This window comes from Echiichthys vipera, assembly GCF_963691815.1.
Source record: "Echiichthys vipera genome assembly, chromosome: 18".
NCBI lineage: Eukaryota > Metazoa > Chordata > Actinopteri > Perciformes > Trachinidae > Echiichthys > Echiichthys vipera.
This window is the reverse complement of record NC_139843.1, coordinates 26559787-26573668: the sequence shown is the minus strand read 5'-3', so window position 1 is coordinate 26573668 and position 13882 is coordinate 26559787. Positions and strand designations below refer to the sequence as shown.

At 41.4% G+C, this 13882-nt stretch overlaps 1 protein-coding gene across 1 annotated transcript in view; it reads left to right on the top strand.

Annotated features, from left to right (window-relative positions):
• Positions 1 to 1270: 1270 nt before the first annotated feature.
• fmn2b (formin 2b) overlaps positions 1271 to 13882 on the top strand; it is a gene marked incomplete at both ends in the record, with an annotated part of 61313 nt that continues 48701 nt past the window's right edge. The window contains 3 exons of the mRNA XM_083933397.1: positions 1271 to 2880; positions 5729 to 5970; positions 7623 to 7801. Coding sequence (XP_083789523.1) covers positions 1271 to 2880; positions 5729 to 5970; positions 7623 to 7801 — 2031 coding nt within the window. The remainder of the gene's footprint in view (positions 2881 to 5728; positions 5971 to 7622; positions 7802 to 13882) is intronic.

Here is a 13882-nt window from a genome sequence, read left to right as displayed (position 1 = left end):
TTCTTCCCTCCCTATTAATTCTATTACATTATCAAGCTGGCAGATGTCAACAGAGCCTACATGGAAAAAGGGAAATTTGGTGACAAATCCATGTGTTGAGGAAGATCATGCGATGTGATTGAGAGCTCCTGAACAGCTCCTAAGGGGACCTTGTAGTGAGTTTTTTTCTTTTTTTCAACTAAAATGATCACTCATCTCACTCATCTTCAACCGCTTATCTGGGGTCGGGTCGCATGGGCAGCAGCTCCAGCAGGGGACCCCAAACTTCCCTTTCCCGGGCCACCTTAACCAGCTCTAACTGGGGGATCCCGAGGCGTTCCCAGGCCAGTGTGGAGATATAATCTCTCCACCTAGTCCTGGGTCTTCCCCGAGGCCTCCTCCCAGCATTGATCTTAAAGTAAATGTAGTTGTAGTAGTGTTTCGATAATAATTAGAATGAAAACTTATCAACAATGATATAACTGAAACCCACGCTTCTTGTACTTAAACAAATGGTTAAGCTTCATTTTTATTAAGAAAAAGCATTATTATTTGTGTGTGTTGAAAATGAAAATGAAGGCCATTTCGGACACAAGATTCCATATTCTGCAGTGACAGAGAGCTGCATGAGTCTGTCCCATACTTAGAACTATTGTGTATTGTGGGCAGGAGTTAGGGAATCATGGGAAATGTAGTGAGCTACTGTGTGATAAGCTGCAGTGACAGATCGCAGGAGAATGCTCAGCCATTAGGAGGGTTCACATTTCTACCCCCACATCCAGCCCCTGCAGCACCGGCACAGTGTCACAGTCACTGGCAGCTTCTTTATTCCGATGAGGAATTTTTATTCTTCATCAGGCTTAGCTTTGTGTCCCCATCCTTGTAGCTCTGCATCTCTCCAAGTCTGCCTCACTGTCAGACATCCAGTGAGCATGCAGTGCTTGCGTCACTCCTTTCAGCAGATGGAGAGGAGGAGGAGGGTGGCAGAGAGAGAAAGGGGAGGAGGAAGAGCGCGCTGTATGTCTCTCCTGCATCAGCGTCAACATCACTGTCACACCAGCCTTCGTCACCGGAAAACAACGAGGGAGATCATCGCACAACAGAGATGTAAAAGAACCACCATTAGCACCAGCAGCTCCTCCTCCACCAGACCCGAATCCACAGATAAGGCCAAGGCGGTTCTCGGTTCCACCAGGCACAGGCATCCAAAAGCTCCCCCAGGGCAGGAGGAGCTCTCATTAGGCATGACCTGAAAGGAGAGGCAGGAAGCCATTGGACGCTCTCTAGCAACATGGGCAACCAGGAGGCTAAGCAAAGGAAAGCTGCAGCAGCATCGGGTAATGGAAGCTACCCTTCACTCGATGAAGGATGGAGAGAAGGAGGAGGGGACACCACAAAAAAAGGAGGAAAGAAACTCCACGGTAAGCATGGAGGTAAAGGAGCAGCCAGCGGGGGAGGAGGAGGAGGAGGGGGGATGCATGGCACAGGACCAGGAAAGAAGAAAAACAAATCTGAGTCCAAGTCCTCTGTTTTCTCCATCCGGAAGAGAAAGGGCAACCTGAAGGGGAAAGGAGATGCATGTCCGTCAGTAACAGGCTCAAAGGAAGACGTTTTGCTATCTCAACATGATGAACTGGACAGCACAAAAACACCTGAATTGTCTGCAGATGAGCTTGGACAGTCAGACACTGAGGCTGAGAAGAAAAAGATACAAAAGCCAACGAAAAAGGATGAAGATGAACAAGAGCAGAAGCAGGAGATGCAGCGGAAAGCCGCAACAGCAGCAACATCTCCCACAGAGGAGGGAGGGCAGAAAGGAGGGAGCTCGGGGTCCGACACAGATATCTACAGCTTCCACTCAGCAGCTGACCACGAGGATTTGCTAGCAGACATCCAGCTCGCTATAAGGCTTCAGCACCAACAGGAGCATGGAGGGATTAACTCACCACAGGGAGGGGCAGACAAGGATCTGAGCTGGGGGCGCAGAGATGGGAGGAGGGAGCAGAGTAATGGAGTAATTAAATTAACTCCTCCCGAGGTGCTTGACCTGACTCCAGAATTAGAACTGGGATCTGATGCCCTGTCATTCCTGGAGACGGTAACTCTGTCTGGCTCTGTCAAGCACACAGGACTGCCACCACAACCACACCTCCCCTTCCACCCAGAGGTGCACGAGAGAAGGGAGGAGATGGAGAATGAGGGGGTGGAGCAGCCGGAGCTAAATGGGAAGGGGCAGAGGGGGAGTGAAGCCTCTCTTTGTGTTGCCACATGCACAAAAGACCAGCATGCTTTGGTGCAGCAGCCCCCTCACACAGCCATCACCATGGATACTATTGGGGGGGCAGCAGTCAGCCCAGTCACCATGACAACCAGTGGTTACAGCTTCCCTGATCTCACATTTGACAGTGCTGGGAACCCCCTAGGCAATGAAGAGGAAATTGGAGGTGAAGTAGAGGAGGAGAGGGATCCTGGGATGGATGTGGATCTCTGTCCTCCACCCACAGACAGTCCTGAACCCACCGAAGGGCTAGGCTCAGGGCCCGTGTTTGAAGAAGGTGAGGGTCAGTTGGGCTTGGGTACCAGTGCCGAGTCCCTTGAGGACTGCACTGGATCCAAATCCAACAACTCTGTATCTGCCAGCACCAATGACTCTCAGTCCAGGAGGAGCAGCGTGTGCTTCACCCCGCTGCCTCCCCAGGAGAGCTCCATATTGGCCAAACAACTCCTCAGGTCCTCCCACTCCTCCACCTCCCCTCTCCCTGTGGTGAAACCCTACCCTCCCATCTTCCCCTCTTACATCAAGACCACTACGAGACAGCTCAGCTCCCCAGGACACTCCCCAGCCTGGTCCCCCTCCCATAGTCCCCTATCCCCGCGCAGGGCCTACCATCACCTCCACAGGTACCTGTGGTGTTGCAACATGTTAATTATAATAATTATATTATAATAATTATGTTATTATCTTTGATTGGTTTTACCTTGAACCTTGAATTTTATTTTAACTATATCATGTGATGTTAATTAGGGTTGCAGATAAACTGAATTCCTGGAAACTGGATAGCTAATTAGTAATTGCAGTATATATCGATTTGGGAGTTATTTTAGCAATTTTGAGCATCATCCTTATTGATACATACTCATAAAATTACTGAGGTCTGGTGAACTATTGTTGCTAAAATGAAGACAGATGGCAAGAAAACTAAAGAGTCTGATGATCACAAAGCTTGTAAACAAACCTCCTGGTTTTGTCAAACATTTCAACAATTATAAAATTATAACCCAAACTTCTATCAGTTTACATTTCCTGGTTAAACCCTGACCTACTGTACTATTCTTGCTGCCATTTCCCTGTGCAATTAGGGATAACTAGCATTTCAACATTTGAGTTTTATTTCCAAATATAGTGGAGGAACCATTGGTTTATATAGTTTGGCTAAAATATAGGCCGGTTTACAACCTGTCTGACTGACTGACTGTACCGTGTAGTAATGTCACCATGTTTCCAGATCTTGCCTGTTAAGCATTCCAATTTCAGACTGAACATCTTGAACTGTAATGGCGGTGGATTTACCATTGAAGTAGACGAAATGCAGTCTATTTTGGTCGACTGTCTGTTGCTGACTGTAATTATTTAGGCAGATTATCTCTAGTCTAGTTGTATCTAACTAGTTAACAAACATCGGGATCAGCATGCATGAACTAGCATTGTAAGAGTTCAAATTACAAAAGAACAAGGAGAGATTAATATTTCAAATGCAGTTTGAATGTTAAAAATCGGTGGAAATGTAAATTTTAAAAGTCAAGAAAACTGTCATGGCCTTAAATTTGCGGGCAATTTGAGAAGTCTAACATCAGCAAGCTATAAGCTGTAGATGGGTGGTTTAGACCATACATTTGACTTAGGGAAAATCATTGATACATAAACCCTTTGAAAGGTCTACTTAATGAGTCATATGAAGAGGATCTTGAGCTAGGGAAGATGGGAGCCTCGGAGTATAGAACCCTGGGAACATAGATATGCTCCCCTAAAGCTCTGTGAGTTGGCTGAAAACTTAACCCCTGCCTGACTCATATGATAATAAGAACCCTGACAAGATGTCTTGAATACGCTTTTGATGGCTACATACGTACATGATATTATGTTAAGAGCACATTGAGTAGGATTTTCCTAATGGACTCAAAAACAATCCCTCTTAATCATCATTTATGACACACTAGAAGTGTGTGGTTGTGTCTGTATCCAAAGAGATCCTGCCCTCTGCCTGTATTTTCTTAATTGGCTGTGTTAGGGACATATTTGGGCATCAACCGCAATAGAAAACATAGTGACCAGGCACCAGACTGTAAGCATGCATCCAAGAGGAAACTATGAAAATTGCGGACACAGTGGCAAAAAATGCTATAGCGAGGGAAACAACGTATGAACAAATCTTGCTCCAAAATAAAAGAGACTCAAGAGTTTTCCTTTCACCTGCTAGCAAGCACTATAACCCTCAATGAGCTGGGGAAGGGGGCCGATTTTGAACGTTGCAACCGACAAATCCATAATCATACTGCATTTAACTGCCTGCTTTGTAATGATGCAAGAGGCTAAAGCTAAGGGGTAAAAGTCAGCATCCTCACTAGTTGATCCTGATCCACGGAGAAGTCATAGAAATAACAAGCAGAAATGTTCTTCTTCTTTGGTAGAGCTAGCTTTTCCTTTATTTTCATTAAGCATCTAAAATCACACCCATGTTTTTGGCCTGCTCACAAGGTTTTACAGACAGGAGATTTAACAAAAAGTGTATTTGATGCCTCAAAACTCTGGAATCTACTAAAAGAATCTCTCTTTTGTCCTAATCTATCACTATTGTATATTTGATTAGCAGTGCACTGAAGGAGGTCATTTACTAAGGTAGTTGGCAGACACCAGATATGTAGAACTGTGTCATCAGCAAAGGAATGATATGAAATGTTGTATCCTTGAATGATGGACCCAAGAGAGCTTATACAAATTAAAAAGTAGTTGACCAATAGTTAGCTGGACCAGATTAGCCCATTCACCAAAATCCCTTACAGATATCTACCCCTGTATGTTATATAACAGTCTCAATCTCAATACTCCTGCACTGCAATTTCCCAGCTTGGGATCAATTAAGTATTTTTATTCTATTCTACAAGGTGCCAAATATCACGTGAGCTTACAGCTCATTCCATAAATATCCTTTCATGTCTTAATTATAGGGAACGTTAGCATAAAAGTTACAAAAAGTAATTACTTGGATAGATGAAGCCAGCTTTGTTACGATTTTCATGTCTGGAAACAGTAAACCTGCCTTTTCCAATTCAAGACAGCAATATCTTCCATTAATCCCCATATAGTATTAAAGTCAACTTGCACAGACAAAATATTCTGGTGATATGCATTGATTAACAGTAAGAATGATGCCTGTTTATGTTGTTGTCAAAATAACGATTTTGTATGAAATTGCAGTGCAGATCAGTGCCCCTTTCATTTGCATTCATATTTAGATGGGTTACTTAACTGAAGCAGGTTTTGGGTTTTTATAAGTAGACTTTCATAAATTAATGAAAACAATTGGCTGCTTGAAAAAAAAATCGTAAACACCAATACTCAATTTTCATACCGAATATACTGCAAAATGCAAGAACAGTGGTTTTGTCCTTCAAAACCTATTTTATATCATTCCAATATGTCCTGTCGTTAAATAGTACTAGTGATAACCTGAAATGTCATTGTTGACAGGACGATGGCTGAAGGTCAACAAGTCCGTAGACAGCGCTCTCGAAGTCTTGCTGGGTCTCTGAGTCGTTCGGCTGACTGGACGGAGGAGCTTGACAGGAGGTTGAGGGGCAGAGAGGAGGATGGAGGAGATTCAGGAGAATATCTGGTGGGCTACAGAGGAGGGGGCAGCCAACCCCTCTGTGCTACCAAGGGATCCTCCTGTGGGCAGGTTTCTACCTGTGGCTTTCAGGATGTCTTCACAGGTGAGTACAGGGCAGTTTAAATACTACTTCAGTGATTATTATTGTTTCCTTGTTGCAAAAAGAAAGCAAGATACTAAATGTATCAAGTATGCATTAAAGGCTCTGACGACACAAAGAAAAGAAGTCAGCATACAGAGAATAGTCACAATTCCATTTAGGTAAAATGTTGCCACCGGTAAAGTTTCAGGGCACGCCCTCTCAAATGTCCTGCATTAAAAAAAAAAGACCCCATAGGTATTTACCAGACTCCAGAGGTGACGTTCTCACACTGAAGGGGTTTCCATCGTTGCAGAATCATTTAGCGACAGTTTCAACCGTGATGTCACATACGCAACGCATTTACCACGTGAGATTATACCATCTAGTCTAACCATTCACACCACATTCACACACCCATGCACAGCACAGGGAGCAATTCGGGGTTCAGTGTCTTGCCCAAGGACACTTCAACATGCGGACCGGGGGAGCCGTTGATTGAACTATGGATCTCTCTAATGGAGGACGACCCACTCTTCTACTGAGCCACAATATGTTAAAACTCTACTGGTTTTGTTTTAATAAACTCACAAAGAACAACTTTTTCTGCATTCTCCTTTTGTATTATTGAAAAAGGTAGAAGACAAAAAATCACTTTAACAAATCTATGAAAAGGTTCACACAGCACACAGTAAAATAAAACGTTTGTAGCCTATAAATACTAAGAAATGTATATAAAAAAGGCACACGGTTATAAGAATGCAAAGTACAAAGGAATAATTATTTGTAAAGGAGTAATGGCTTGAGTATGCAAATGGGCCATGACTTAAATAAATGCTCTGCTTGTTTTCTTCTGCTGATCCATCTTTTTCTTCTTCTTCTTCTTCTTCTTCTTCTTCTTCTTCTTCTGGATAAAAATACTCTCTACTTTGCTGGCTTATGGTGTGTGTTGTTGTGGTGTTGAGTACTACCTACGGCAGTTATATCAATCAGCAAACAGGCTTTTTTCAGGGGAAAAAGGGACCTGCTCTTCGCCAGGGCCAATAAAAGCAAACCAGCCTTTAGGGGCACATTCAAATAAATGGCCTTTCGGTGAAGGCAACCCACCTTATACCGGTTATTCCACTGTAATTGGTTTATCCACTGTAATTGAAACACACCTACACACTTGGTAATCCAAAGTCCACACCTACACACTTGGAAATCCAAAGTCCAACTCAAACTGAAACCAACACAAATTCATCTCAAGTTTACTGAGACAGTAAACAGTTTACTGTTAAATACAGGTACAAGTTCTAAGTAAACCCATGTATTCTCATCAATAGGTTAATATCATAGAAACAAATTAGTATGATATCTTTAAAATATGACATTCTCTTCAATGCCGTAAAACAGAGACCAGTAGTTGACCGTCACAGTTATGTTTAGGCATCAAATGATTTCGTTAAGATTAGAGTACAGTACAGTTCAAACTGCTTTAAAGTCTACATTCTTCACTTTGCTGTCATTCCAGATGTGTGTAAACAGTCTGATTTTCTGTTTAACCTGTTTTCCCTCATCTGAGATTTTAGTAAATTGCTTTATAAAATCCCATAAATTTTCCTACTCGCTAAGGATTTGTGGCCGCAGGTTCTTACATACAGTCATGAGCCTTGTTTTCGTTGCTGTCTGTCCAGGTCGAACTCTTCTGGAGAAGCTGTTCCTGCAGCAGCAGCAGGAGGAGTCGGAGGAGGCTGAGAGGCTCTGCTCCAGAATCTTAGCCATGGGTCTGCTGTTGCCTTTCACTGACTGCTTCAGAGAGCAGCTGGGAGGCAGCACCACCCACATCACCTCCACAGCATCAGCCAAGTTTGACGTATGTAGTCACACTTTATACACCTTTCCCCAACTTTGTAGTTAGATTATGTTTGTTGTTGAGTTGTTTATATATGTGTTGTAAATGGAGGCCTCTTCACACCAAGCTCCCACCACAGTGACTTCCTGGTTGATCCACTAAGGAAGTGCCAAAAACTACAGTTATCTGAGTGTCCACTAGGTGGCCTCTTGAGTGACAGCTAGCCTCTGGCCCTCACTTCCCCTTGGAGGTAAACGTCAGCCAGATGGACGTATCTCCCTCCCCCCCAACGTCATATAAATGCCCTTTTTTGGTAAGAGGAAATGAGGCTGAGTCAAAGTCCGACAAGATGGAGAATCCTGTAGGTGAGGACGATTGGATTAAGTTGAGAGAACGGACCTTAACGGGTATGCTACGCCCATTTTTTATAGAGTCCATGTTTCACAATGATAGAGGGTTTGGTTTTAAACGTTATAAGCATTTTAAATATTGCATAATTACGCAATGTCAAAAATGTATTATCATTCAATTTGTGAATTCGCTTTTTTTCATGTTTGGATTTAAACCATCATCATCAATTTGTTCGTACTGTGACCTGCAAAAGGGGTATTTTACTCACCACAGAGGTGTCAATCTTTGTCTTGACCAGTAGTGGTTGTAGCCTTGGAAGACCGCAAGCAAATATGTGAATTCTCTTACCCATCAGTGCATTAGCAAAGAAGCATGTTGCCACAAAAGCAACTTGATCCAACTGACTGCAAAATGATGTGGGATGTAATGAGATTGGCTCATTTCCAGTCTCAGTTCAAATTTATATTTTACATCCGTCAGTATTTTAAAAATCAAGGTACAGATTCAGTTTTCATACCTATAAGTTGCATTTGTTTGTTTTCTACCACGCAAATGTATCATTTCCAGAACATCTGGAAGTCAATATGAATCCTGATTCCATCTCATGTATTAGCATCTCTGGCCCCGATCCAGTTCTTTGCTATTATGGTTACTGTCAGGTTTAAGCAACCTAAAACACCCAAAACTTAACAAAAGAGAGAAAGACAAGAGTTATTTTACTTGCAAGGAGAACGGACAGAGATGTGTTCAGCTACAGTCTCCTACCGCTCTGAGGTAATCTCTGCCGGACCCTTGATTTTATTGGCTTATGGTGTGGTTACAATGTTTACAATGAATTACCATTCTTAAGGTGAGGGTCACATAGCTGCAACTCAAGACATATGGAAAATTCATAGTCTTTATGACTTTACAACTCTAAAGAAGCCTTAAAACATGTCTTGTCATTAATCAGTTGAGCAGGGTCTGTGTTTTCACAGACCCCCCCTTTTGGTGACTCCTCAACAGTCATGCTTATCTGATTTCCTTGACCTGCATCCACTCAGCACGAATTGGCTATACACACACACCAAGTAATGTTAGTTTAAATGTAAAGATAATTGGAGTAAATATGGGATTACTTTATGTACAATTATTCCAACATTTCCCTCCTGTTTATCACATATTTGCTCAAATTCTCACATCACTTTCAGTCAGCCACGTGTTTGATTTTCAGCTGTAAGATCATTTTCATGAGCACAAATACATTTACACTCAGAAGTTTCTTAATACATGTCAGAGTCATAGTCGGTTGGATCAAGACACAGTTCCGTCAAATCAAAAGGAGTTTCCTGGTTGTCGTCATCTTTGCTTTCATCATCACTTCGGGGATCGCTGTCAAGCAAAGGATACAGCTGCTCCATTTTGTTCTCCATGGGTGAAATAGCTGTAGTAATGAGATGGTTAAGCAAAGCACACATACAGGAAACACAACCACATCCACACAAGGTTAAAACTGCAGCAAAAACTGCTATTGAGACTAGGACAGAGGACACCAAAGTTCTTTCCTTCCCAAACGCATCCATCCAGGAGTCCCACATAGTGGTATAGACTCCAGAATGCTTCTTCATCTTACTGTTGAGAGTACGGAGCCCTGCTACGGCCTTGGTGAGGCTGCCATCAGCAGCAGTGTCGTTAGGGATTTAAGTGCAGCACTGTTCACCGAACATTGCACATACCCCTCCTTCCTCGGCCAATAGCATGTCCAGGGCTATGACATGAGGGAAGTTGCAGCTAATTGATCATGAACTGCTTCGAACCCACTTTGTGTCCAATTACCTAGCTTTTGTACATTGTAGTGGATGTAATTGATTCTGTCAACGTTCTTGTTAACTGTACAACACAAGCAAAAAATAGATTCAAAACCATTAGATATCTGATCGGCTTCTTTATATTCCTCTTGCACCCCTCGTGGAACACCTATATCATCAACGTATGTTGGATCTCTTACATCTATCCATTTTGCAGATCTTTTCACACGTTGCCACTGTTCAGGCATTTCGTTGGATCGAGTAGCTGCTAAATCTGCAGCAGACATAGGATGAATAGATATTGGCAAGAGCAATGTTATGAGAGCACAGTATCCCGTCACATCTCGGTAATTTATCAAACAATCTCTCGTCACCACTGCACCACCAGATGTCGCTCCGTGACACAGGTTTATATTGTCCATCTACGGGCACAATTACTTCACACCATTCATTTGAGAGATTGCCTAGTCGTTTTTCTCCTTCTGTCATGTTTATACATGTAAAGTTGCCTGGTGCTACTTTTCTAGAAAACATTACTTTCTTAAGGTCGATCGCAGTGATTGGGAAAATAGAATCCCAGTATCTACAATTTTCCCTAGGATTTGTGTTATTCATTATGTCAGCTACACATATTTAGATAATTATAGCTGGGAATATTTGTAAAAGGGGTCTAGGACTCATACATGCTACACAATTCTGTTTAGACATGTTAGCAGCTTGTTCAACCATTAATAACCAATTGGTATTATGTCCAGATACCCTCTGTTGCCGCCTGGAACCATTCATCTGGAGTATACGCTACTGTAGGTTCTCCAAATGCAAAAAGTCCTTGTTCACTACATTTATACATGCATAGACTTATTAGGAACAAAGGATCATTATTATTAAACAGTTAGATGTCACTCAGCAATAAATGGCATCTCCTAACAATCTTTGGATCATTTTGGCCAAATCTCCTCTACTTGGTTTGGTGTCTTATAAACGCTTCACTGACTTTCGGGTCTATCCAGCCTCTACACGTCTGAATCCACCCTATTATCAGATTTTGCTCACCTCCCCTAACGGAGTCTTTAACCGAAATGACCTTTTTGCAATGTGTTAGATGGATCCATGTTAATCATTCTGCTATCTTTACTGCTGTGGGAGTTGTTAGCAATACCTGATACTACCCTTCACACTTAGGTGAATACCAATGTTTCTTTTTATGATTCTTATTAAACCCAGTCTCCCAGTTCCTAGGTGGAGTTCCTGCTGGGGGACGGAAAGGTTTTTCATTAGTTTGTTTCTGTTTTTGTTTTTCCAACATGGACCTCATCTAATCAGCTAATTTAGCCTCATCATCCGTTTCCCATTAATTAATTTTTTTTTAATTGGGGTAGTCTATATGGTTTTTCAAAGAACATTTCATAAGGTATCAATTTAAAAAGTACAGGTGATATTTATGTATAAGTTTACTAAATCCAAACATTGCGTCCATGTCTTTTCTTCAATGCACTTCTTTAATCTATTTAATAGTTCCGTTCATTATTTCTACTAGGCCAGCACTTTGTGGTTGGTAAGCACAATGATTCTTCAGATCAATATAAAACATTATATTATATTATATTTTTTACTATCTGGTTTACAACATGAGTTCCATTATCACTATAGATTTTCTCAGGTATCCTTTACCTGGGAATAATGTCTTGTCAAAGCATCTATTATGAATGGACTACTTTTTCCCACTTTTTCCTTCACTTTGGTTTAATTCTATAAAATCCATGTGGATTATTTGGAATGGATATTTAGGTGTAGGAAACGTTCTTCTACGCGGTCTTAGATTACCTTGTGGATTGTGCCTGGCACTCGTCAGACATGCTCTACAGAATTTCTTTTTTTAAATTTTATTTTAAATAAGACTTGAATCCATAGGTTGGTGTATCTGTCCTACCATCCCTCCTGTTGAGACATGTGTTAACCCATGGCTCAATATTGCCGCCCATTTATACAAGTTTCTTGGTAGGATAGGTTTGTATTCTAGTCATATACATGTTGCCTTGTAGTTTTGCTCCATTTCTTATCCAAACTTCTCCTTTAGTTTGTTCTCACATTTATTTTAAAGTAGTTTGATCTAGAGTTGTGCATTATTGCACTGTCAACACAGTTGTGTCACCTGTTGCTGACGCTTTTGCTGTTTCGTCTGCAAATGCATTTCTTAGGGAAACACTATCTGTGCAAGACGTATGTGCTGCACATTTACATATTGCTAATGCTTTTGGAAGTTGCACCGCTTGCAATAGATTTGTCAAAAGTTCAACATGTGTTACTAGATCCCTGTTGAGGTTATCATGCCTCTGTTCTTCCAATATTGTACAAAAGTATTAACTGTAGCATATGTATATTGACTATCAGTATAGATAGTTACTTCTTTGTTTTTCATTAATTTACATGCTTCAATTAGGGCTATTTATTCAGCAGCCTGTGCTGAATAATATGATGGCAGTTGTTCTGCTTTTAGCACCGTCGTATGAGTTACAACTGCATCTCCTGTCAGGGTTTTATGTAGTTCATTCTTTTTAGGGTAACCATCTACAAATATCACTCCTCCTGTTTGTAATGGTTGGTCTCTCAGATTGGCTCTGCTTTAGCTGTCTGTTTTGCTAGTTCCTGGCAATCATGTTGTACACAATCCTCTAGGAGGGGTAACAACGTAGCAGGATTCAGAGTTGTACATCTTTCAATGGTCAGATGGTGTTGTGACAGCAAAGTAGACATGCAAGACAGATGTCTAGCCGGTGATTTGTCTCCATGTTGTTGAGATAATACAGAGGTCACAAAATATCCTTTGCAATCTACCATTTGAACAAAAGGTTTCCCATAATCTGGTAATGCTAGTGCTGTGCTAGATACCAAAACTTGTTTTATTTTACAGAATGCTTCTTCAGCCTCTGCATTCCAGCATAATGGGGATGTCATTTTTAGATCTTCTTCATACATTAATTTACTCAAAGGTGCAGTTATTTCTGCATAGTTAGGCACCCAAGTTCTACAATAATTTGTCAATCCTAAAAATGACATCATCTATTTTTTCAGTCACTAGTTTGGGAGCTTGGAGGATTGCAGTTTCTTCTGTCTTCCACTATTGTTCGTCCTCCTGCACTAAGATTGTGTCCCAAGTATTTTATCTGTTCTTTGCACATCTGCAGCTTGTTCTTTACTTGCTTTGTGACCTTCTTCAGCTAAATATTTTAGGAGTGCTATAGTGTCTTTTTACATATCTCCATATCAGGGGAGGCTAGTAAAATATAATTTACATACAGGAGCACTTGGCTTCCCCCTGGAGGTTGGAATTTAGCCATACTTGCACTCATCACTTGAGAGTAAATAGTTGGTCCCTCAGTCTTGGGAAAGTCTGGTATATGTGTATCTTTTCCCCCCAAAGGTGAAGGCGAACCAGAATTGACCTTTTTTTTTTAATTTAATTTTTTTCTACTGGCACCAAAAAGAATATTTTACTGATATCTACTACAGTGAACACTTTTGCATCTGGTCTTAAAGTATTTAGCAGCGTATGAGGGTCAGGAACACACGGAGCTCTTTGAATTACAGCATTATTTACTGCTTGTAAATCTTGCACCATGCGCTGGAAAAATAGGAGTGTTGCAGGGGGAGTCTTCGCATATAATTATTACTCCTGCAGCAATTAAATCCTCAATTACAGGTTTTATTCCCTCTTGTGCATCCTGTTTTAATGGATATTGTCTCACACATGGTCTGTACTCAGTTTTAGGTCTTATTTGCACTGATTATGCTCCTTTTACTTGTCCCACATCAGTTGGTCCTTTAGACCATAATTTATCTGGAACACTTTTTTAGCAGTTCTTCCTCATTTTCCACTAACATAATGTTTCAATGAGCTCTTCTGTCCAGATGAGTACCTCCCTGTACTTGGACTGGCCAAAACAATGCTTTTCTGGTCATACCT